We start from the raw sequence: 26,277 nt of genomic DNA on the forward strand, positions 1-26,277 counted from the left end.
AGTTAGAGCGGATGGAGACTGTATGTGAAGGGTTTTGGGTTTATGAAGGTATAGTCGAAGGAGATCATGGTCTCATCGACAAGTCTGGATTTGCATATGTTGGCATGAGGATAAATGCCAAGTTTTAAACATCCGAGTGCCTTTCTCCAGTCCGAATGCCCTTTCGTTAAATAAAATCCCCTTGGGTCCAAAAAGCACACCAAGATGGCCGCACACATTTCAGTCAACATCATCTGTACCTTTAACCCTCATGTCAAGGTTACATATACAGTAAAGCTTTTCAATTCAGATATGAAGAGATGGGAAATGGGGCATTGAAATGTGATACAGCAGACAGGATCTAAATACGTATTTATTTAAGATATCAGTCTGTGATAAATTAACGCCATAAAAGTCATTTTAATCTTTCAAACCAGATTAGAGTATCGGCTTAAAGCCGGGTGATGGATCACGTATGAGGGGATAAAGGAAGCCAATCATGGCTAAAAAGCACCTACGGGATTTTGGGAAGTGTTGAGAAAATCTTTTCCATCCAATGCGGCACAGACGGATATATCAGCGTGCCCTGGAACTGAACCCAAAAAGAACATCCGTCTGCATTTTATGGTGATTGCCTTTCAAAATGTTCAAAGGAAACAATCTGCCTGCATAGGAAAGGATCATATAGAAATCTTCTTCTCATAATCACATCATCTACCGCCAAAGGGAGATTAACCCTCAGATGTTTCCCACATTGGGATCTACGATGTTAAAAATACATTTTATTTTCTGTTAATTTGCCTTTCGCCACGCAATTTTTACAGCTTGCCAACTAAAAGGACACACACTACATTTCTTATTTTAAAACCCCTTTGCGTACAAACACAACAAAGAGTACAATCAGTGTTATATAAGCATAATCTAAAATGTAGGGATGACTAAACTAATGGGAAATCAAAATGTTCAGACTCCGCGCGTGTCAGGGCACAAATGGAATAAAAATAAAATAAAATGTCTGCGAAAGGAAAATGTTATTGGCAAGTATCACACGCATTGGGCAGCACAATGCATCTTTCACTGTTGCGGAGTAAGATGATTAACTCTTAATTCCTATTTTAAAAATGTTGGGAGTTCAGAATATGAAGGAAAGTCAATAAAGATGGATGATAATGACTTTTTGTTTTAAGAAGGTAGTTTGTCCTTGTTTGTGGTATTGACATCTTTTCATTCAGACAACTACTCTGATTGGTATGAAATTTGAAATGGATATTATGGTTTTTGGAGCAGAACAACACAAACATATTTATGTTTAGTTATTTTTTTATGTTTCTTAATTATCTCTTAACTGTTCACACACAAACACAAAGATTAAGAGAATTTGTGAAAGTAGACGTTTTTGGTAAACAAGACATCATGCTGTTATTAATTATTATTATTATTATTATTATTATTATTATTATTGCGTAGGCGTAGTAACCACAGCATTTCATGCTTCTGCGAAACGCCCCCCTTTCTTTGGAAAAATCGCCCTCGTCGGCCACCGTATGATGTCGTGGCGTTTACCACGGTGGGAAGTCAACTATCAGACTACGGTTTAGTTTCGCTTCCAACCTTATTTAGCGTCCATAATTTTCATCCAGACCTCAAATTCATATCGGGAATTATTAATTTCTGTGGTCTGAGATGAGGCGCGCCGGACTGGGTAAGAAAAAAAACAATTATACCTGACGGTTTATGAGTTCACATTTAGCTTGTTTGCTAATTAGCTAACGTGTTTACCATCTGAGGGAATCCTACTGTCGTGAACTCTTGTTTTAGGTTTTTGTTTTTCACCTGATTGGAGCAGAAGGCTAATGACAAACCTTATTGATGGTATATATATTTTTCTTGCAGGTGAAGGAAGCTCTGGACATTATGTAGCCAGCGGCTACAGTGTGCATGAAGAGGAGAATGAGCATCTTCAGGAGGGACTGAGGAACAAAGTCAGCGCCCTGAAGAGTGTAAGTATGGATGGACACAAATCAGAACCTTAAATGATTAGTAGAATTACTATTTAATTGTTCACATGTTGCCAACATTGCTGTCTTAACAGCTGACAATTGAAATCGGAACCGAAGTGAAGTACCAGAATAAAATGTTGGATGACATGGTGAGTTTCACTTGGTCATTTTGTTTACGCTTCCTCTACATATAAAAGCCAACGTCAAGTATTTTCTCCCGTTTCCAAGTTAAATGGTAAAAAAAATAAACACCTTCTCTTCCTGTATTTTAATTTTAGAGCACTGTAAACTTTGTTTAGCTTCAGACTGGCATCTGGAAGTTGGCTAGGCTTTTTTTTTTTTTTTTTGCAAGAACAGGGAAGCCTATTGCTTAAACCTTGATCCATCCCTCCTCTTGAAATAACAGCTCTATTTCAAAACATCTATTTCTTCCAGATGTATTGGAAACAGTGGGACATGTGGAACTCAAATTAATTAACAGTAGATTCCCAAAAGGAGCCAATTATGCTTTAATAACATAGTACAAAGACTTTTAAAACCTTTGAATGATATTTTGCTTTAGGAGACTTTAATTCTGTTGACTTTAGGCCTCACAGCTGCTTTCGATGTTATTCACTGTATTTTAATCTCAAGCAGTGCAACGTGACATGCACGGTGCTTTTTGAGTACATGGCCCTAACAATATCATTAAGTCCAATGTTGTTATTTTACAGTGCAATACTTGTCAGCAGTTCATACTTCCCAGATGTATTTACAATGAAGTGTAGTCATTCACTTTGAAAACAGTTTCACTCATGTAACCATTAAGATTTGAGGCCTTTAAATGTTCCCAGTTTCAGTGAGGAAAAATGTATGCAATTATATTTGGACCCAGTGGTAATTTCAACAAACCTCAGACATTGAATCTCTGTTACTGCATTGATTTTTATGGTGTTTTGTGTATTAAAATTGTATATCCCTGTAAAGTAAAAATTGTAGTAAGTCCGTTTCTGCTGCGCTTTTGTATTATACCAACTTTTAATCCCCTTGCTCCCCTCCGCAGGACTCGGACTTTGACTCGACGGGCGGGTTGCTCGGCGCCACCATCGGTCGAGTCAAGCAGCTGTCCAGAGGCAGCCAGACCAAACTGCTGTGCTACATGCTGCTCTTCTGCTTCTTTGTCTTCTTTGTTCTCTACTGGTTTATCAAGTTGAGGTGATAAGAGCCTCCGCTTGGACTTGGACCTTTAGTTCCACATCTTCTAGTTCCTGTCTGATGCGTTTCTAAACTAGACCGACCCAATGGTGATAATGCAGAGAGGCCAGGAGTAAAAATTCACACGATTCGATGGTATGCGCTCGGTGTCTGAGCCGTGAAAGGACGCTCAACTGTTTCTAACTGGGAAAAAGTACAAACCGGTTCGTTTATGTGAAAAAGACTTGCCGATAAATGAGCTGGAATATTTTGTACTCCTAAAGCCATGCTAGTATTCGTCTGAGACTCAGAACTGCCTACTCTACAGTGAGACATTAGGATTTAACAGGTAATAACACTGTTATGAACCAAAATGCAATTAGTGGAAAGATAATGTCACAGGAAACAGCACATGTTAAAAGCAATTTCTGATTGTGGAGAAAAACACCTTGAAGACGCCATTTGAAAGAATTTATGTTAAAGAATCAGGAGATTTATGAGAGCAACATCTTTGCTTCAGATTACATGTAAAAAAGTTACTGTAAATAAACATTTTATGTTCTGAACATTTCAGTGTGTTCTATTATCACATAACGGTCGTCTCGGTGATCTGCATGAATTTATCAATGTGTAAAAAAAATGCAAGTTTTATACATGTTAATTAGCTTATTTGCTACAAAAATAAGGCAAAACTTTACAATTAGTTAAAATTACAAAGGGAAACTTGAGAGCTTAATTGTCTGACGAGAACGAGCAGACAAACGTAAGTCTCCACTGCTAAAAATGTAAATATGTCACAATTGCACTTCAGTGTTAAATGATTTAGCAACACGTTCAGGACTGGGGCAAAGTCGGTCCGAGAGAAACCGTCGATGACATCACTTCCTGGGCAGCGTGTCCATGTATTTGCAAATGATTCCCAGCATGACCTCGTCGGCTCCTGCACCAATCGACATCAACCTGGAATCCCTGCACAAAATAAGATCTACATAAGCATAAAACAACTTTTTTTTTTTTTGGCAATTATTTAAGTTTCAAGGAATGCCAGTTTTTTGCATCCCTGAATGTTAGGATGCTATAAAATAACTAATCATTCCAAATCATTAAGTCTTAAGAAGTACGTGGTGATGGCAAGCATCGTTAAAACTCTCTAGCAGTGAACGCGCACACAGCAGACGAAATTAATACTCGTCGCTTCGCCGGAGAAGAACTTGCAGATGTCTCGTTCGGGGTTCCATCTGCTCGGCCTATTAAGACGTATCTAAACGGGTAAAGTAAACAGAAACCTGAAGGAGAAATGAGCACAGATGTGTTGCTGACCTGTAAAATCTGCTGACTGGCACGTCGCTGGTGAAGCCCATCCCGCCCCAGTACTGCAGACAGCTGTCGCTCAGTTCTCTCGCAAGGCGGCCGCCCTTTAACTTGGCCATAGAAGCCAGTTTGGTCACGTCGTTACCTTTGATGTACATTGCTGAAAAAGATTGTTTTTTTCCTTTAAAAGTTTTCAAAGACAAATGTGTGGAAGAGTAAAAAATTGGAGGAGATATTTAAACAAACATGCTTCAGATTCAGAGTCAACAGTGATTGAGCGACAGACTGACGCCTTTGTCGTAGGAAGCCTGGAAAAGCCTGTGAGTGAGCTGCGTTCTTCCCTCTTTCACTATTTCGTTGTTTGGATGTATAATTATGCAACTAGTGCCAAACAGGTGCGGAGGATTTGACTCACAGAGAGCAGACTGTAAACGGGTACCACTGTGATGCATTCAGTGGTAGACAAAGACAGTAGCTTAGTCCTGGACTCCTGCCTGACAGGCGTATGAGCCACAGAGGCAAATATGTGACAGGTGACACATTTTCACAAAAACACTGCAAGAATCCCGAGGAAAGAGCGCCGTACCGCCGGTGTGTCCTGATTCTGGGAAAACTGGGTGTAAATATGGAGAAATGGCCGATTCATTCTTTGATGGCATAAAAAACAAAACCAGGCTAACAGCTCTTTCTCTCAATAAAATAAAACATCTCTGAAACGAGTCCATGTCTGACAGCAGTTCTCCTACTAGATTTACTCTTCTTTGAAGAGATGAAAATTGATTTTGTGTTCTTCTAATAAAACATCGATTTTCTTCAGAGTAGGTAAGATATTGAAATAAGAAGCAGTTTGATGAATTAAAAGTAATGAATTGTTTGTGTGCCGTCAGTTCAAGCCAACATCAACCTGTGATGAACCTGTGGCGACACCTGCGTCATCTTCGATGACGCGGTGGATGAGCGTGCAATGTTAGAGGCTGCTTTGAAATCAGCTGGAGACGCAACCACACCTCCTTGATGAAACACCTCTGCATAAGATGCTTCTGTGCGTCAGACCTCCTCTTCCTCATCTAAACCCGCCACCTGTCACGTTCTTCACGTTTGGACTGATTAGCACTGACCGTATACGAAAAAGAGGGACAGAGAAAGAGAGACGAGGACAAGGTGACTGCTTGTTGTTTTTCTTCCCCGGATTCAGTTTTACTGCAGAAAATGTCAGCATTTTCTTTTCTGTTACTGCCTGAACCAGGCCTAAGAGAGAATAGAGGTGTTAGGATGCAACTCGCACCCTCGAGCGAACAATGACCTTTTCTTCACAAAGTGACTGTACCTGTAGCGCGGTACAGGAGGGAGCGGAGCAACTCGACTTCCGTCTGAAGCTCGGCCAGCCTGAAGTGAACTGCCTGGTGATAGAGGACGGGCTGCTGGAAGACCTTCCTCTGCCGTGTGTAGTTAATGGTTTCCTGAATGATGCTGTCCATCGTGGTGACAACTGGAGGAAAAAAAAAAAACAGAAAAAGAAAGGAGATGGCGGATTGTTTTCGGCTTCCTCATCGTTGAGTGTCATATTCATTTCAGGCTTTTAATTACTTACTGAACTCTCCCTTCTTCCACAGTGAAATGACAACTAGCAACTTCGAGGAGTTCTAAAGCAAGCACTTGGCGCACAAGCTTTATTTTGCATACATTGGCACTATTTTCTGGTTAAACGTACCGTAGCAACTCGCAGAGAACCAAGATAACGTCGCTTTGATACCATTTGCAAGTAATATATTGATAATGGCACAATAATGCAAATACACCGGCTCAAAGATCAATAAGCTTACATTTTTTCTAAAGAAAATGTCACACTACAACTGGAAGATATTCTAACTATCCAAAAAAGGGGAAAACCATATACAACTGAGACCATAAATAAAATGGATTATGAAGCCTAAAAACAAAATCGCCATTGAAAAAAAAAAAAGATATCAGAATGAAAATGATCCAAGTTCTTTTTATTTATCCTGTGAAGAATTGATTGTTCATTGCGACAGGCTTAAATATTAGTGAGTTTTTGTAGAAAATGGAGCCTGTATAGACATTTTGTTGATTCAAAATGTCTATACACAATCTTGCCACTTAAGATTGTGTCTTTTGTTTTAGGTGCGCCCTAAAAAGAAAACGGTTGAAACAAACTATTACAACCCAGATATATAAAGACGTTCACAATCACGCCGACGATGGGGAAACTGAAACTCTCCTGCTGATCCGCTCATTTGCAGCACTGCGAGTTGAGCAAGTTGTCAGACAGACGCATGTGCAACCATCCATTTCACAAAAGGCATTCTGGTTTGCTTCATTTCGAAAAAGCTTCTTAAAAATCCTGCCAATAAAACACTGAGTCAGACTTCTTTCATGAAATCAAACAACTACTTTACAAAATGATTAGGAGCTTAAACTGCGTGACCCGAACTCCCTTTTATTTCAGTAAAACCAAAGAAAAATACCAAGGAAGACGATGGAATGAAGGGGGGAAAAAAACAAGAGAAACAGAAAGCTAGGGAAAGATTAAATGTTTTGATTGGCTTTTTTCTCGGGAAAGAACGCTTCACTCACTATTGGCCACGGCCCAGAGCCTTTCTTCCTGGAACTGAAGCATCTGATAAGTGAAGCCCAGGCCTTCCTGGCCGATGACGTTCTTGCAGGGCACGCGGACGTCATCGAAGAAAACTTCGGCTGTGTCCGACGACCACATGCCGATTTTATTAATCTTCCGGGCAACGTGTACTCCTTTCGGGGGAAAAACACAAGCAGTACAGGAAATTCATATGTGCTCAAAACAAATATTATGAAATTAATTATTGCCAGTTAAGAAAATGAACCAAGTTTAAAGCTTGAGGTTTGGTTCTTATCATCGTCAAACTACATTAATCACCTCTTCGAGGTGTTTGGTGTTGCAAAATTTCTAAAACGAATATGAATTTGACATCTTGGACTCTACCTGGCAGGTTCATGGGTAAACAGATGAGAGACTTGTTCTTGTGTGGGGGTCCATCGCTGGTGTTGGCGAGGAGACACATCCAGTCAGCCTGGGTGCCATTGGTTGTCCACATCTTTCCTCCACTTATCACATATTCATCCCCTTTTCTCACTGCCTTGGTCTTAATACCTGCATTAAAAGAGCAGTTGAGTGTGGATAAAGGGTCAAAGAAATCAACATTTGGGAATTTTGCTTAGTCTAAGGAGAGGTGAAGACAGAGAGCACAAACTAAACCAAAGAAGTAATTAAAGACGATGAATTATAAAGACATCTCGTTTCAATCCTAAATATCTGCTCAAAGTAGAAATACATTTTTAGGAGCACTGAAAGAGGGGCTGTACTGGCAGCTGCAGCTTACCGCCTGTGTGTCATGTGACTTGCTCTGCATGTTGTGCTCCCTAGACAGGTGTGTGTAGGTGAACACAACTTTTCTGTAGATTCTGTCTACTCATAGTGACGCTGGAACCGCACTGAGATATGTTACGAGCTGAATCATCAAGGAGTCATATCAAAACAAAGAGTAAGCATGCTAACATGAGCCTAGCATTTAAGCTAACTGCCTCACAAGTTGAGAATCAACAGCAGGAGCAAGACTTGACTTGAACACTGTAGCTGTGCATTGAATAAAAGGTAAATAAAATACATTTTATTTATTTTAAAGGTTGATTAGTGACTCCAACTTTGTGAACCACTGGACTATATGTTATATGTATGTTGTTAATTTTAGTACACTTTAAAGCTATTTAATTTTTCAAGAATAAAACATTGATTTAGTTGAAGTATTACACTAGAAATCGGTGTTGCCAAATGCTTATTTTTACCCGGTACTTGAAATGGTGTTGGACGGGGGGGAAAAAACATGTTCTGATCATTTTCATTCCTTTAAATACGTACTTGAGACATCAGAGCCAGCTCCGACCTCACTCACACCGAGACAGGCCACTTTGTCCCCCATGATGGAGGGACGCAGGAACTCCTTCTTCAGCTCGTCCGAACCAAACCTGTGCAGTCACAAACACTCATACAGAAACTCACAGGAAACCTACACAACCTGATAAGAGTTGCATGAGTATTGTCTACATTGAACGATGACCAGATAAGTAGTAAAAAAAAGAAATTGTCAAACTGTGTTGTGTAACTGTGGTAAGACACATCCACCATTACAAGACTGCCAACATAGTTTGGAGCAACTGCTTTCCCAGGGGGACAGAAACCAGGTCTCCTGAGGAGCCGCTGCCCCCGTTTGAGCAGCTCTCTTCATATATAAACCTCGTTTCAGGCGTAGGTTTCTTCTATGTCTTAATTAAGCTCCCGAGACTCTAATTGTACGTTTCCCCGAATTCTGTTTTGTGTCAACAGCAGCTGCTTCTCAGCAGGGACGCTTCACATAACGAGTCTATCTGGCTGGCAGGCAGATGCCACATCAGACGCAACACTATGGTCAGCAATGGGTAAAATAGGAAACATTTCAGCAGGGAATCTCCTGCAACCTCCCCATTTGCATAGATGTGAATATTTCCACAAAACAAATGCACACAAATATCTGTTCTTTTGTTGTGGAAGCAAATCCAGAACACGGGGAATCCGGTGGAGCTTCCCCTGGCCATGATGCTCCACTGATCCCCGAAATGTACTTCGGACAAAAGCTGTTGGTGTGTAATGAGAAGAGGATATCCGTCACCTCGGAAGGATGAGTCATTGTTCAAATTACATTGAAAATTTCACTGCACTGCATTCGGCTGGTCTATGCCTCTCTATGCAAATAAAGAATGCAGCTCTGGAAAAAATTAAGAGACCGCTTAAAAATGATCAGCTTCTCTAATTTTGCTTTTTGTAGGTTTATGTTTGAGTAAAATGGACATTGTTCTTTTATTCTATGAACTACTGACAACATGTCTCTGAAATTCCAAGCAAAGATTTTGTAATTATTTGCGGAAAATGGGAAATGGTCAAAAAAAAAAAAAAAAAAAAAAAACATTTTGTGGGGACCAAAAAACGAAGAACAGTTTTTGGGACACATTTGACCGATTGCAATATCATTTTTAAAATAATAATTTCGACAATCAGTGTGTGTAAAACATGTTATTAAAGGATTACCTGGCCAGAGCTGGAGTAGCCATGTCACTTTGCACGCCGATGGCCATGGGAATGCCTCCGCAGCGAATGCTGCCGAGCTCCTCTGCTACGGCAACACTATAGCTGAAGTCCAGTCCCAAGCCTCCATATTCTGCACAAGACAGAAACAAACAAAGTGAGTGTTTCTGGTTGATCATAATACGCATTATTGCTGCTTTTTTTTCTTTATTTATGAAAACCGAACAGGTGTAGAACCTCACCATTAAGAAAAACAAATCGGAAAGAGCTACCTGCTTTGGGATAATGTCCCAATCATCTTTTTCAAACACTTCAAACGCTGAAATCACATTCCCGGACTTTAATCTTTTCTGTGTTTTCTGTGATAAAACCATCACGCACAAAACACACACGGGTCTCTGTAGGTAATCACTGTGAAGTGAGCCGTTACGGCAGTAACATGCACTCAGATTAATAACAGGATGTTGTCCTTAATTGTGTTCTCTGTAATTACGTGTACAAAAAAAAGCACTGCTGGGAGATCAGCAGCACACTGTAGATGAGGGTCACTGTCATTTTTCTCTCATTCCACCTCTTCTACTTGGTATACGAAACCTGATTTGATCCATTAGAAGATATATTTGCAGCAAAATCCAAACTCAGACTCCCCCCCCCCCCCCAAAAAAAAAAAATCTGGTGTCTACTTCTTCTGTTTTGACAGCGGAGAGATATTTACCAAGACCTCAGGTCCTTAATGGAGTTGAGCATTGCTTTTTAAACCCAAATTTGTCATTTAAAACCCATTTCTTTACTTTTTCCTTTGTTTGCCCTTTATCATCTGCTGCAACACTTAGTGTGAAATAAATATACCTTATTCCAGCCTAAAGTCAGCTGTCTAAGAAAACAAGCAATTGGTCATTTCATACAGACACTGAAACTAAGTTATTTGTCTGGAGGATATTGATGAAGCTGTCCAAACAGCAGAAGGTGTTGCCTAAAATGTTCAGTTTCCATGGTAACGAAATGTTGCGCTGGCCAAGTAGTGGTGGTAGTCTGCTTTATTTTTCTTACCTAAAGTTTTACATTTTAAACACCCACCGCAACATCAGTCCTTCTTAAACTAGAAAGTAGCAAATTCACCTCAAAGTTCATGATGGATTTCTCTTAATCTGGTGAGGTAAACCTTCTGAAAATCCATATTTAAAACTAAAAAGCAAAATACATGAAGATAAACACGTGTTCAAAGAGAGATAAGAAGGTAGACTTTATTAATATTGGAGGGGGATAAAACAATTGTCAAGAGAACTGTGATTTAACGATCGCAATGTGGAGATTACAGCAAAAAAATAAAAATAAAAAAAAATCAATTGGACAACTGCAGCTGATCCAGAATACTGCTGCTCACATTCTCAGTAAATCCAATAAGATAGAGAGCATCACCCCATTTTTAATGTCCTTCCACTGACTCTCTGTAGCTCAAAGAACAGACTTTAAAATAGTTCTGTTACTCTATAAATCACTGAACTCCTTCGCACCAAAATACGCTAAAGATCCGCTGTTGTTTTATCAACCAACCTTCCAGATCTCTCAGGTCTTCTGCTTCTGGTCTGCTCTGCATCCCCAGAACCAGAACCAAACGTGGAGAAGCAGCATCCACTTTCCATGAGTCACTAATCTGGAGCAAACTTTCCAGAAAACTGCAAAACAGCTGAAACACAGAGTGCCTTCAAATCACTGCTAAAAACCCGGCTGCATAGAGTCGCCGTGGTAACTTGAACTTTGATCAATCATAAATTTGATGTATGTTTGCTGAATGATGGCATTTGATCAAATGTAATGTTTACTGCCGTTTCATCGTTTGTTACTGTACTGTTTTTGTAACAGAAAGCACTTTCTGAACTGCTTTTGCTGCTGAAATGTGCTTTACAAATAAACTACCTTCGACCTAACAGAAAACTCTGATGATGTTTGCAAACCCCCAAAGCTGCCAATACGATTGGGATCGTCACTTTCTCTGTTTGGCCTACTTTTCCACTGATGGCTCCATGAGAGCGCTGCAAAAATGCACCACTGAGATGAAGCAGCCTATTCGATAATGTGCAGGTTTTATCTCTCGAGCAGCCTTTGAGTTTGAGGAGTGCCGACTGTCTGCGGCGAAGACGACGGATGACTTTTTAAATATTTCACTGTCAATTTCATCAGTGGGAAAAAGTCTCTAAAAATAAGATCACTTCAGCTTTCAGTTTGAATAGATGCAAAACTCAAATATGGTTTTTGTTCCCAGCTGAACACAGAAATTTCACCTTCCGTAGAAAGTGAAAATAATGATTTTGTGCCTGGTCAAGCAAATGAGAGCTGACCGTTACTCAATCTGACTACATATACATGACAAAAGCGAATATAATTCAACGGAAACTCACTGCTCTGATTACCTGTCAGACTGGTAATCAGAAAAAGAGAAAGAGCAGATCTGAGGGCCGTTGAGGAGAGAGAACAAAACCAATAGAGCCAAATAACTGGAGACACAAAGAAGTGGAGATAAAGTGGGGATAAGCAAACAGGGGAGAGCTGGGTGTAGCCAAAAACTAAGAGGAAATGGTTGCAGCTGCGTGGCGATAGGTCTCTGAGCACCGGGAGCCCTGCAGCGGCTGATGTGAGCAGAGGTGGCACTAGGTTTATCCCGCTTTAAACAAAACAGCAGGGTGTCTGGTTCAGCCAGCGAGCAAAAGCAAAAACAAACAGAGTCGGGTCGACAACTCTGCACATGTCGACCCAAAGCACATATGTCTCTCTGGAAAAGCAGCTGTTCCTCACCATAGGTTTATATAGGCTGGTGCTCCATATAAGCTAGAGGGAAGTCAACAGTAGTGATGATAAGGACAATATATAGATGTTTTTTTTATTATTATTATTATTTTAGCTGGTAATGATCAGACATCAGAAACACGAGTATATATAGCGAATTGAACTTTCAAATTTTGACACCTAAAAATATATATATATATATATTTTTGTTAACACTGAATAAAAATATAAAAGATGTTTGCACACATTTAGATGCGAGTCCACAAGTCGCACAAGTAGAGATGGGAATTTTTGTAGATTATTTTGATTTTTGCAAAACTCAGATTAGACGCAGAGTGTCTGTGAGCATCAATGTGAAGTCGTGTCATAATTGGATTCAAATCTGGACTTTGACTAAGCCAATCTAACACATGAATCTAGCGCTTTTTGTTGTATGTCTAGGGTCGACACCCTGCTGTTCTGGCCGTTGTCCTGAGTTTAACTTCAAAAAATCATCGCTTAACGGGGAGTATCCCCTCTAATGTTCTCTAGAAACATTATAAGAAAACAAACAGTCTGAAGACATAAATCTCAATTTGAGGTTCTTCATTTAAACAATTGCATAAAAAAGTAAAATAAAACTCAAAGAGAAAATGTGGAAGCTGCCAGGGCGTATCTGTCAAATAGAGGACATGGCCGTTTTTATGCTCTGATCTGCAGATTCCTTGTTCTCAAAGCAGAGGAAAACAGGCAGAGCCAAAGGTCATCGTTGGCTTCTCCCTCAACGTGGGGGCGCAAGAAAAACTTCCTGTCCTGTGTGTTGTGAGCAGCAGTGTTGAGTGGAAAGCTAAGTACAGAGCTTCATCACTGAGGCACACTGGAAGGCTCCCAAAACTATAAACAGATGCTCTAAAGTTGTTCTAAAAAGGTAAGATTATGAAAACATGATTGAGCAAATAAGCCACATTTCTAAACTACTCCCCCCCTCCCCCCATTTGTTCCATCTTTTAGCACAGTAGGTTACTAAACCTACTGTGAGCATGTCGGTGAGTAAGATCTCTATCAGATGGTGGGATCCTAAACATCCATCTATCCAACTGGCCAAAGTCTTGAAATATCAATCGATTATATCATATCTATATTACATCTATCTCATCTTAGGAGTTCTTAATAATTTCAACTTTGTACATAATGATTTGCAAATTCAATACTCTGTGCAGCTCAAACATTTAAAGAAATCACAGAAATATGGGTTTGGCAGGTAATTTGATTGGTCCACAGCATCACATTGTTCCAAAAGCAGATTAACCTTTTAAAGGAAGACTTGTTACCAGCATTATATTCTCAATGATGTTGGTATTTTATGGGACAAAACCATAAAATAACACCAAAATAGTACTTGTGTAATAACTTTTGTCCATTATACATGTTTTTCAAATCCATCTTTCATCAGTTCTCTAAATGTTAGCTCTTTTTTTTTTAATCAAGAAAATATGTACTGTTCTCTTTTTTTTTTCCTGCGTATTGAACTAGTTTCAATAGAAAATTGTGGGTTGTTTTTGTACGGTGGCCAATGGGACCGACTGTAAGACGCAGAGGTAGGTTAATAAATCAGGGCCGATATTTGTTTTTTGTACTATTTTTATATCTGCTTGAATACATCCAGCTGACAACCGATGAGGAACATCTATTGGTGAGAAGGTAGACACCAAATTAGGGAAGAGCCATTGTATGCTCTTTTCATAAATCATGACATTAACAGAACAATAAACAGCTTTCTGGGCTTTCGTGGACGAAATGACATTGAAAAAAAATGTTGTTTTAACCGGAAGCTTTTTCTGCATGTTTAGAATATTCTGTTAATAATCAAATTTTAATTCTCAAGATGACAATCTTGGATCAGTCCGAGTGAGTTCATGTAAAAGTATTTTGACTAGTTTGTATAAGTCTGATTCATTTGAAATTTATCGAGAAAAAAAACAAAAAACAAAAAAAAAACATGCTTTTGAACAGAGTAAATCATTCTGGGGAAGCTTTCTGAATTGGGCCAAGGTCATGCACTTTTGTGATTCTACTCCATGAATCACTTCTCTATTATACCAGTTCATAAATCCCTACTCCCGCTCAATTAATCCACCTTTAGAAATCAATTAATTCAACCTAACATTTCATAAATATACTTGATTGGTCATCAGTAAGCAGCAATAAGAAACATCATGTTACTCAAACTGTAGGCTTCTTTTAACAACTATATTCCAGTCTTCATCCTTATGAACTATGAAACTTTACTGAGTAAAAATAGTCTAAAAACATCTAAAATCTCAAAGTTATGTTTTAAATGATTATCCTGAACTTAATTTTTACACTAACCTATAGATAGTGATATGGTACATCTCTCCTATAGTCCATCACGGGGCAGATCCTCCTTTCTAATCTTCTCAACTAATGCCTAATGCTCGTGTGGTCAGCACATTTTAATTCCTTCGTCCTCCCTCCTCTCCGACCTACAGACTCTCCATGCTATCTTCTCTTCAGAACTCACTATCCAACACTGTCCATGACATACTTTGTTCTTTTCTGCATGACTTATGCTGCCATCTTCTCCCATACATAAGGAGATATCAGTCTGTTACGGCAGGAACAAAAAAAACAACAACACTGAACTCCGTCTATAGACATTTAAAGTCTGCTTATAGTTAGCCACACATTCAGGAGTTTTGATTCATCTAAGTCATAAGCAGTGGTCTTTTACTGTTTTTATCCCGTCCTCTCAGACATAACCACACTGCATAAACAAGTGGAAATGGTTTACAGAGCATGCTGAAGCAGGTGTTTTGAATCGTGACAGAGACATTTGGATAAAAACTGAATCCAACTCTTCTGAAACGAGGACCTGCATGTAAATTATAATCTTTGACTGATGGGTTTTCCGATCTGTCCTTTTGTGTACGAGATGTTATCGTTCAAAGCAACATCTGAGCTTTGACCAGGATTTTCCAGGCTTCCGACATGTTACGGATTTATCAAGGGAGTTTTTGAAACAGAGTCACAAACAAGAATCCGTACAGAGCGTTTATCATGTCGACTGAGGCACAGATGATTGATCTGGTCTCGTGTTTGTAGAGCTCTCCAAATTAAATTCACAGGGATACAAATGGACTGAGTTCTGTGCCAAAGATTCATTTTTACATATTTGACATGAAATAGATGGGATGTTTTTTTTTGTTTTTTTACGAATCAAACATTCTATTTTTTTTTATTAATAAATGTTCAGCATCCTGTCTAGCTCTGAGAAATATGTTTAAAAATGGCAGTTGTCCTAAAAAAAAATGGTTGTTTCAAACAGCAAGAATGTTGAGTGCTCCACGCTTGTACTTTGACCTTTTAATGATATTAAAACACATATTAATCAAACGGCTGTTTACGCAATTTCCATTCAAGGGCATTTTTATATCTAGGTTTTATCATGCTCCATGATAAGAAAAATTTCTACTATTTTGGCGGTTTTGAAATCATAGTTATTTGTCATCATTACTTTGAAAAAACAGGTAAATAAAATCGGCGTGAATTGTGAGTTTAAATGTAAAAACATTAAGTAGATTTCTGTGGAACATCAAGTCCTTCGTGAAGAATGGAAACACTTTCAATTAGTTAGTCATAAACGGACTGTGTGCATTGGGATCAGGGATGTGGCCCCCTAGTGGCTGGAAAAATTAGACATCAGTTTCACTTTCACAATGTCATGTAAGCCAGTGTTTCCCAACCCTGGTCCTCCAGGTACACTGCCTTGCATGTTTTAGGTATTTCCTTGCTTCAGACCAGCTGGTTTCAATCGATGACTGATTAACAGGTGTTTGCTGAACTGCAATCAGTTGAGTCGGGCACATTAAAGCAGGAAAACCTCTAAAACATGTAGGACAGTGTGCCTTGAGGACCAGGGTTGGGAAACACTGATGTAAGCTCATCCTTTGTGGTGCAGACAGCACAGTTCAGTGTAGAGCTGCTACTTGGTCACTTTTTCAATAATTGAGTTGCAGTTGTGTTAGGGTTAGTGTTATTTGTCATGTGGGAACAACTTAGACATTTTTTTCTGACAAATGAAAATTAAATGCTGCAATATTAAATACATAGTAACTTACATGAGCACTGTTCCTTATGGCATTATGTCTCACGCAGTAGCTTTCAATAGCAACAAGCCCACACCTCCAAAATCATCGGAATACGGATGGAAATTAGCATTAACAACATTGTACATCCATTAATATGCACTGTCCCGCCAAAATAAAATCAACCAATCAACTTCAGTACAACTCAGTGGAAAAAGTTGTGTTCGTTAAACGTCTCCTGTGATCAACTTCTTGATCTAGAGCTGTTTTCCTTTGACACTTCAATGGAAAAAAATATGCTACATTCATAAAGACATTTTTGATATATTAGCATCAAAACAAGTATTTGTTTTAGAACTCTAAAGTCTCAGTGTTACGACTACCACTACCAACTTACCAACTGGTTTGTTCACTCCAAGAAAGCCTGCATTTCCCAGTATCTTGAAGACTTTGTGGGCTGGAAAAGTCCCTTCTGCTTCCCACTGATCCACATAAGGGTTAATCTCCTGGTCAATGAGCTGCAGCACAAAGATAATCATGGACATGTGTGTCACTCTGTGCTGCATTAAGCATCAAGTCTGAATAGTTTTTCCAAGTAACTAGAGTGCTATTTGTACATAATTTGCAGGATTTTTCTGCGTAAAAATGTTTTATTTCGTCCACTTAGCTAAAAGCGATTAACACTCTACAGAAAATACCACAAGAAAAACAAGCGTCGTTATTTTTAATCAAGCTTGTTGTGTGGCATATGTCTGTTCTCAAGCCTGCCTTTTACCACTAACAGAGACAAGTTGCTGCATATCAGCAAAAGCGGCCTGCAGAAATGGTTCTATGGGAGCCTTCAACCACAAATAAGTGCTGGGAAAGAGGGGATGTCACACCATTTGAAAAAGGCGACGTTGAAGGCTAATATCTGTACTTCAGCGCCGATTGTGTCTGAGGCCAATAATTGTCTTGGTGTTCAGCAGATCTGAATTCACCCAGTTAAAGTTAAAAAAAAAAAAAAAAAAACATTTTAATGTGTTTTTCACAGAATTATCTGTAAAAGGGGCAATTGTAATCTTAATAATTCAGCTCAGTACACACAGTTAAGAATTTATATTGAAAATTATACCAGTCAAATTCCATCTGCATGAACAGTGAATCTGCTGAAACCACAAAGCCTTGGCTGCAACTTTTAGGAAAATAAAGAAGCAACTAAAAGCATCAAGGAGCGACTATCCTTTCAGCATTGCAAGCCGAAGAGTATTTTATTTTAGCAAATAAAATGCTAAAATAAAATGTTAAAAAACATTTGATGTGATCACATATATTTTTTTAACAATTTCTCTTAGCAAAAACAAAGGTTCAAGCTAATCTGGATGGGTAATAAATCATTATTTGAAAATAAGGAACATTGGTATGTAGAAACTGGCCTGAAAACCAGTATAATGTCATATTAATATTTTCCAAAGTTATAGATTCAAAACTGGAAAAATATATTTTTGTTCCACAATTAAATGTTAAAGACATGTAAGAATAACAAGAGTATTTCATAAGGAAAAATATGAAAAATATTTGCCTTACGCGGCACATTGTGGATCAACTAGTTGAAAGAAGGTTTCTATACTTTCTCTGGCTAAAAAGAAATACAAATTAAGACTGTTTGGAAATATTTACCGCTGCAAAGAAATGCAGGTAGTTACAGTGTGGAAACCAAAGGAGGTCCACCCATCACTATTATAAAGGTAGCACTGTTTTGAAGCTTCATCTGGCAAAGCGGGGGACTGTAGGCTTGGTACTTGAGCAGATGACTAAAAACAAAATCACTTTACAAAAAAAAGAGAAACGCAAAACTTTCTTGTTGTTAAAGAACGTATAAAAGTTAAACTAATTCTTTACCTCAGCTAACCCACTAGAATCTTAAATTGTAAGAAATAAAATAACCTTATTTCCTTATCAACACCTCCAGACAGCAGTCAACATTGTGGTCAAAACAGCAAAAATGTGCCTACAGTCATTTTTATTCCTGCCAAAACATACAGACGCCAAGCCAGCTAATCACAGTTAGGCCAAAAGGAAAGAACAAATTGCTAGGGAAAAAAAAAAAAAAAAAATATATATATATATATATATATATATATATATATATATATATATATATACACACACACACACACACACACACACAACAACAAACACAGGTAACCCTCTCATTTAACTTGCACTCCTTGTTCAAAGTTCAGTTCCTGAGGAGGAAAAGGGAGGGACAGCTGGCTGCTGGAAATCCAAACATAGAGGTCATTGGGGAGTAATCCTAGATGTCCTCAAAAATGTTAGTTTGCTCATTTCGTGCTACATAGCTGGGAGATTTCACACGAGTGAGCTGTCTGTTAGTAATATGAGGGTCAGAGACGTTGCATTGCAAAGCGTTTCAGCATGCTCTGTTTGGAAAGCCGTTCCTTTTCACTGGACAAAAATATTCTGGATATGAAGAAATTAGGCAGGATTTTCCCATTAAAAAATATTTTTTACAGTACGGCTGGACATTTAGGGATTTTGGAGGATATGTGCAAGATGTCCTAATTAGCATAGCAATAATATACTCATGACAAAATAATTGAGAAGTAATCTGAAAAACGTATATATTTTTTGAACACATTCATTTTCATCTGAAATATATGTATATGGCACGTATATTAATATTGTCAAATATGTTTTAATCAAATATGTTTGAAAACAAAGTAGCTTTGAAGTGCTTAATGAGCAGGATATATCTTTTTTGCTCTGTGGTGAACTTATTGATAAGCTGCAGGAAATCTTTAGCTGCATCCAAGCAAAGCAATGCATGACTAAGTGCTTCCTAATAATGTCAGGGGAAGCTGTTGTTCATCTTTCAACGCAGCAGCTGCTCTGTTAAGACTCCCAGCTCTGCCCAGTTCCTGGACATGTTCAGGGCTATGGAAGCTCATGGTTTAATGTTTATGTCAGAGTTACTGGCACTCTGTGACTGTAACCTTCAGCATTGACTGGGGATTTCCTCCAACAATAATCGTAATTTATAAACACACTACTATAGTAATTATTTTTAAATAAAGCATTCTTACTCAATGCCATTGCATTGTTCTGGATTTCCTTTTTCACGTTTACATTCTTCCCAGTATTCCCAGTGTTAGATTATTTTCAGCCTCCTGGCATTCTTTAATAAAAGAAAAAGAGGAAGAATGAACCTTTATTGTCTGACTAATAAAGCTTTAGTCAGACAAAAAAAACTTCCCTTGACTTTGTGCCACATTTCTGCTTCCTTCCCCCTGCGTCTCCTGTTGCTATTATTGAAGTCCATTTCCATTTCTTTGTCTGGTAAAATAAATCTAAAACGACTCACGCTGATTACTGTCAACCTATTTCTTAGAAAAAATATTTAGCATTAAAAATGTGTCAGAAAGTATAGGCGCATCTTGAACAATTATAAAAGTCACAAAAAGCTGATTGAATATGCGCAATTAAATTACACTGAACTGTGTGTGGCTCTGTTTCTGTTTGGGACAGCATATTCCTTATAAATAAAATAAATCATAACTGTTAAAATAAGCTTATTCAATTAAGCTCCAATTAGTGGATAAAATTTATAGTCAGAAAGCCTAATTTGCCGATGATATGAGCAGATTAAAGAAATTCACTTGATTTTCTGGCATCCATTCTTGACATGAAATCTTCTATCACAGACCTCTAATCCTTACCTGAAAAAGTTGGATACGAAAAACACCAAAACATCATCCGACTGGGTCTTAAACCTTTACTTTATGCAAAAAAAAAAAAAAAAAAGTCTCTTTCCATCCAAACTACTTAGCTTACCTTTTACATTGTAATTAAAATGTCAATTCAAGTTAGCATACAAGGTAAATAGCGAAGGGCAAGACTAACAACACAGATGTGCTAAATATAAATAAATATTCAGTTTGGAGTATCGTATTTGACGCCATCAACACATTCAGACCTCGGCCACTCTCACGACTGGCTGCATGTTTCATGTCATGTTCTGGAAATATAAAGATATAGGATTAAACATGCAGCGGCTAGAGGACAGGCGTCGTATATGTCAGCAGTGCAGCTGAAACGAAGACGAGGGTCATGGGAAGCGGCTGTCAGACTGTAGCTGTGTTTGTTGAACTGCGCAGCCTCCGTATTGCTCCTTCCTCAACTCAAAAATATATACACAGAGTTTTTAAACTATCTTCAGACAGCAATGAGAAAGTATTTAGCTGTGGGAGCCTTGCATCTCCGCAGTGCAGGACAGTCAGGCTGCAAATATGAACACAATCAAGCAATGGAGGAATCAAAACAAGCTAACTTTGACCTCTCACCTAGTTTTTAGCTTTAGTTTTCGTAGCTTTTAACACTTTTTTTTGTGTTGAACGAGTTGATAAAATACTTGAAGGTCACATCCAAAGTAGTCACAGTTTTATGTCAGTGTTGACTTGCTCCCTGCCCTTGTGATAAAATTAGGACATTAGCAATGCTGCGTACCTTCCTGAGGGCCTCCTTCAACGCAAAGTGCTCTTGTGTGTAGATTAAATGGTCATCCGCGACCTCTGGGGGCTTGGGCGACACAGACTGAGAGGACACCTGCTTAGAAAGCGAGCGAGCACCTGAAAAAGAGGCGAATTTGTGCAAAGTGCGGCAGCAGAACAGCATCTTCACGCCCAGAGCTCCTTCACGCAGCGCCATTACTGTTGACGTTCAGCTATTTGCGCATGCGCGAATTGGTTTGTGTGTACAAAACTGTTAGTAGGAAGCAGTGAAAAAGTTCAGAGAGTGAAAAAGTACTGGTCATCTATCTTTTTGCCGAGATTCATAACTTAAGGAAATATTCATTTACATATATATATTTTATTATTCGGTTACAGTTTATTAGGTAATTACGTAGAAAACTGAATCTATCTATCTATCTATCTATCTATCTATCTATCTATCTATCTATCTATCTGTCTGTCTGTCTGTCTATAGATATATCTATGCATATAGATATACAGAATACTGCAATTTGTGTGTCCTTAGACTTGAACTTCAAAATTATGCACTACAGAAAAAAAAAATACAAAAGTTAGTTATGTTTTTACTGTCCAGGAATAATGTCATCATCAGCTAACAATGAAATATGCTTTTCTTTGATAATGCTACATAATGTCCATAATGCTGATAGCGTTATGACAAATGTGTTACACATCTCCTACTGTAGGTTAACTTGAAATACCCCAAAGGTAATCACAGAGACAGTTTGAGTTATCAACATGCACGTTTAATGACAGTTGCTTCAGTGCATGAAACAACACACAGGCCCATTTTACTCAGACTATTTACATCACATGAGAGGGAAGCATTGTTGCTGGAACTCGTGCAGAACAAAATTTAGCTGACCCCAAAAAATGGTAAATTCATTTATAGGGTAGCTCGTGCAGTTGTATAACTCCTGTCTTTATCATGTCCTTCTAGTCTTCTCAGTCAGCAAATCCACTTTACAAGGGGCGGGAGAATGTCCTTGGGTACTAATCTGAGATAGGAAAAGCTCCTCAGGTCCATTTCAGCAGATGACACAGCCACCTTTCTCCTTGAAGGGGTTCTTCTCCTCTGAAATGCCTTTGACGAGGGTGTCCTCCTCCACGCCAGCCTGAATGTACTCCTTGATTTCCTCACAGCATTTGGATGTCTAAAATGATCAGACAGACATGTGGAAACGTGAGTTTATGATATTTTTCCTAATAAATGAATTGCAAGCTTGTGTGTGTGTGTGTGTGTGTGTGTGTGTGTGTTTAGATTAAATTCATCATCATACATAAATTATAAGTAGAAATGATAGGGGTAAGAAAAACTTACCAACCACCTCTCAAGCTTTACTTCAATTTTGAGTTGGTTCACTTCCATCACAGCCTTATCTTTGTCCGTCAGGTCATCCACATTTATGACTGGCATCCTCTGTAAAAGAAACGGAAAAGTTCAGCCAACCTGATGCTCACTCAACATGACAAACACGAGATCTTGGCTTGAGGATTCTCAGTGACATTTCAACTACGGCATAAGTCCATCTGTAGGAAAAGAGGGTACTCACGAATGCTCACAGGAAGCGGTCCTTCACCACCAAAATCCTACTGAAGAATCCCTCTCCTCTCCCTCAATCTGGGTTATAAAGTAATCCGCACCAACATTTCTAATCTGCTAATCTGATTAAAACGAGGGCCCACTGAATGATCACGCCAGTTATTCTGGAACAGCATCAAAGAAGGAGAGGATTCCTCACAGGTGTCTGTTTGATCAGTATTGATGTAGAAGCACTTAAATCTGTAAACTGTTTATTACAGACCGAATCAAAATTTGAGCTTGTTTGACCAAAGGTTCCTCAGAGTCAGATATATGGGGTAGTGGGTGGTGTTTATGTATTAGGTCATTTTGATAAGTCGGCTAATCTGTATTTAGCCCTTACCTGTCAAGGTGGAGACGCGTCATTGGTCTGAACATGACGGCATGGCACTTTTTCATGTCACATCTACCAGCAGCTAGAGTATACTAAATTAATGGTATCACTAAGACCAGAAGTAATAAGTTATTCATTTATCCATTCTCTTCCACTTGTTCAATATGGGGTCATTGGTGTTACAGCTCATTATTCTCCAGCTCATTCTGGGGTTCCCAAGGCGTTTCCAGGTTCAGGAGGGATTTTCTGAGTCTGTCCCCAAGGTGTTCTCCCAATGGAACATGCCAACAAAAAACTCAGAGGGGAAGGCCCAAGAAGGCATCCTGATTAGACGCCAAAACCACCACATCTGACTTGGTTTGAGTGGAGGACCAGCTCTTCAGATGGAAAAGCTACTCATTTTATCTCTAAGGTTCTGTTCCACCATGCCATGGAGAAGGTTTGTTTCAGTCATTTGTATCTGGGATCTGGTATTGATCCATATCTCATGACCACAGTTAAGGGTCTGATTGTAGGCGGGCTGGGAAATTATATCTCCTCGTTTATTCTCTCTTTTTTCTTTACTATTCCAGACCAATTATGAGGCCCAAATATCTCCCGCTCCATCCAATCATATCTCTTGAACAAGACAGCAAAGCACTTGTGTCTCTAGCCATGAGAGAGCAATCCACCTTTTCCCAGCCTCAGACTTAGAGGAGTCAAATTATCCCAGCTGCTTCACATTCAGCTATCTGATGTTCCAGTTCATGCTGAGGGTCGTGCCCTGAAGATGTCAACAGAACCATATCATCTTCAAAAAGCAACAAAAGCAACCAGAAGCTTGCTAAATTGGATACCCAGGATGAGTTTCTATCAGTTAAAGACATATTAGTATATATATATATCAGTAAAAGGGGCACAAAACCATTATAGTAGCCCAGTTATTTCATGCTACTACAGGCGTCAAGGGCATGGTTGAAAGCCTTTTTTCAGTTTCACAAGACATACGTGAACCGGAAAACGAGACCCCCATGATCCCAAAGGCAACTCTGCAAGGGTGAAGGTCTGGTCAACAGTTGTTTGGCCTTGAAAAAAAAGAGCCATTCTTGTTTTCCTGTTAAATCAACAGTTGGTAGAAATCGCCTTTCCAGCAGCCTGAAATATACTTCTCAAGGGAAGTGTTGGGACCACAACCCTGTTTTGACACTTTATGGGTGTTGCCATATAGCCCCACACAGACCCATCATCTATTTAATGCAATCTTCTTCCAGGGAAGTTTTTAGCAACTTCATTGACCTCTGACATGGTGATGACCTCAACTTCCCCTTAGTCATCCAGTTTCTCCCTTGAGGACAAGGTAAACTGAACTTCCATCAGCAATATCACAGGCTGGTCATTTATACCCTGTTACTGTTTCAGACCTATGCAGTTTTATTGGTTTTGTTTTGACAGCATATGACTTAAAGTAGTCTTCTATATTCTACTCATAATTTGTTGTAATGAAATGTAGTAAATATCAACAGGAGGTCTCTGAGAGTTGACAGGGCTACATAGTTGTCATTCAAGAATATATGAGAGATTTGAGCATCTAATGGTTGTTTATCTCAGGATACGTGGAAATTATTTCCCTTTTACTTTGTCAAAATATGAGCACAAAATTACTTGTTAATGGGTCCGAAATGGAATTAGGAGGAAAATGAGGTTTGAGGTGACAGTAGCGTCAAACTGATCAGATTTGACAAGATATTATTAATATTGACTTTGAATGGTAATAGAGTTGTGTATAACTAGAGTTTAATTGGTAAAGCAGGACATAATGTTTCCTTGAAGGAATGTTTGAAGGTGGCTGCAGGTGATAAGCAAGTGACTAAAGTTCATGTAAAGGTTAGGGTGAAAAAGGGCGTGTCAAGCAGGTGCATCTCAGCGTATAATATATTAATATTTTATATTAATTTCAACATTTGCTAATTCATATTTCTTATTATCTTAGGCTTATTATCATCATCCGCGTCTTTAGGCAAAACCTTTTAATTAGAACCTACTCAGGGATACAGTTTTTTTCTCAGTTCGGTTGAATACAGCGTTAGTCACAACTTTAAGCAAATATCGCGACGCAATACGTCTCTTATGTCACAAATTTATTAATCACGAATTTCGCCTTGAAATGAGTCACAACATCCGACCCCGCCCTTCAATTCCACCCCCCCGCTTCGTAGCTATAAAGCCTGAAGTGAGTGGGGTGGTCGGCACTGACAGAGGGGGAAAGACGAACAGCAGCTCGCACCATGGAGTTTGCCTTATTTGCGTTTTTTACGTTATTTGCATCGTTTTCCAGTAGTCTGGCGTTGTCACGAAATAAAGGTAACATATTTACCCCGAAACTTGAAGTTTTAAAACGATGTCTGTCACGTGACTTATGTTGAAGCGAAAGTTTAAGTCTATTTTTATTTATTTATGTAATTTTTTTTTTTTTTTTGCATATTGGCTCAATAATAACTTTATGTTGTTTTGTTCTAGGCGCATGTCTGCTTCCAGTGGAAAATGGTCCCTGCAGAGGAGAAATCGAGCGCTATTACTACAACACAGTTACCCAGAAGTGCGAGATATTTTATTATGGAGGCTGCCAGGGAAATGCCAACAACTTCAAGAGTTATCAGGAATGCCAGAAGACATGTTTCAGAATTCCAAGTAAGCGCTCTTCTCATTGTAAGACCAACAATGTAAACTGTTAAAATTTATGAAAAAAAAAATTATGAAAAACTGAACAGCTACTCTCAAAATCACAATTTCAATATGTCTTCAGATTTTAATGAGAAAGAACCTCATAAAATTAGTAGCTGTTTTCTTTTTTTTTTAATGAAACCCCCATGTGCGTTTCTTGGTTTAATCCAGATACCCCTAAATAAATTACAGCACAACCAAATGCCTTCAAAAGTCTCTTTTGGTTGTGATTGCACTTTCTATAACTTTCCATAAGTAAAACCTGCAGAGATCCTCACATTACTCTTTTAGCAAGGTATCTGATATACCTCTGTAGTTCTGTGATTTAAATTCTAAACAACCCTTTCTTTTCTTACTCTTTCTTACAGAGATTCCTCAAATCTGCAGGTTTCCCAAAGAGGTGGGTCATTGTCGTGGCCTCTTTTCCCGCTATTTCTTCAACATGACCACTATGCAGTGTGAGTCCTTCTCCTACGGGGGATGCGGGGGAAACTCCAATCGCTTTGAAGACCTCCCCTCTTGCCTGGAGTACTGCAGTCCCAAAAAAAGTAAGATTTCATAGATTAAATAAAAAAATTAAATAAAATAATTATATATATATATATATATATATATATATATATATATATATATATATATATATATATATATATAAAAGCACACACACAGAGAATGACACCACAC

General features: G+C 38.7%; 4 protein-coding genes across 5 annotated transcripts in view; 2 read left to right on the top strand and 2 right to left on the bottom strand.

The window, feature by feature from the left end:
* Positions 1 to 1,501: 1,501 nt before the first annotated feature.
* Positions 1,502 to 3,718, top strand: bet1 (Bet1 golgi vesicular membrane trafficking protein). The gene is made up of 4 exons (XM_015040390.1): positions 1,502 to 1,681; positions 1,873 to 1,979; positions 2,072 to 2,128; positions 3,022 to 3,718. The coding sequence occupies exons 1-4, from the start codon at positions 1,663 to 1,665 to the stop codon at positions 3,175 to 3,177; spliced, it is 339 nt and encodes a 112-aa protein (XP_014895876.1). The 5' UTR covers positions 1,502 to 1,662; the 3' UTR covers positions 3,178 to 3,718.
* Positions 3,612 to 21,225, bottom strand: LOC106952338 (probable acyl-CoA dehydrogenase 6). Its single transcript, XM_015040389.1, has 9 exons — positions 20,952 to 21,225; positions 16,843 to 16,963; positions 9,580 to 9,709; positions 8,377 to 8,483; positions 7,444 to 7,611; positions 7,059 to 7,232; positions 5,791 to 5,952; positions 4,473 to 4,623; positions 3,612 to 4,121 (listed from the first exon to the last, which is right to left on the bottom strand). Exons 1-9 carry the CDS (start codon positions 21,150 to 21,152, stop codon positions 4,031 to 4,033), a joined length of 1,305 nt encoding a protein of 434 aa, XP_014895875.1. The 5' UTR covers positions 21,153 to 21,225; the 3' UTR covers positions 3,612 to 4,030.
* A 476-nt stretch (positions 21,226 to 21,701) lies between these two features.
* On the bottom strand, positions 21,702 to 22,639 carry gngt1 (guanine nucleotide binding protein (G protein), gamma transducing activity polypeptide 1). Of its 2 annotated transcripts, none has more exons than XM_015040391.1 (3): positions 22,531 to 22,639; positions 22,299 to 22,397; positions 21,702 to 22,131 (listed from the first exon to the last, which is right to left on the bottom strand). In XM_015040391.1, the coding sequence occupies exons 2-3, from the start codon at positions 22,392 to 22,394 to the stop codon at positions 22,006 to 22,008; spliced, it is 222 nt and encodes a 73-aa protein (XP_014895877.1). In that variant the 5' UTR covers positions 22,395 to 22,397; positions 22,531 to 22,639; the 3' UTR covers positions 21,702 to 22,005. The 2 variants fall into 2 exon arrangements, with proteins under 2 accessions (XP_014895877.1, XP_014895878.1); XM_015040392.1 differs by having other exon boundaries at positions 22,508 to 22,592.
* A 2,459-nt stretch (positions 22,640 to 25,098) lies between these two features.
* Positions 25,099 to 26,277, top strand: part of tfpi2 (tissue factor pathway inhibitor 2) — a 5,605-nt gene continuing 4,426 nt past the window's right edge. Inside the window, exons 1-3 of the mRNA XM_015040393.1 lie at positions 25,099 to 25,233; positions 25,390 to 25,560; positions 25,962 to 26,141. Coding sequence (XP_014895879.1) covers positions 25,158 to 25,233; positions 25,390 to 25,560; positions 25,962 to 26,141 — 427 coding nt within the window. The 5' untranslated portion in view covers positions 25,099 to 25,157. The remainder of the gene's footprint in view (positions 25,234 to 25,389; positions 25,561 to 25,961; positions 26,142 to 26,277) is intronic.

Source organism: Poecilia latipinna, unplaced genomic scaffold (assembly GCF_001443285.1).
Source record: "Poecilia latipinna isolate Pla-1442-1.1 unplaced genomic scaffold, P_latipinna-1.0 Scaffold508, whole genome shotgun sequence".
NCBI classification, from domain to species: Eukaryota; Metazoa; Chordata; class Actinopteri; order Cyprinodontiformes; family Poeciliidae; genus Poecilia; species Poecilia latipinna.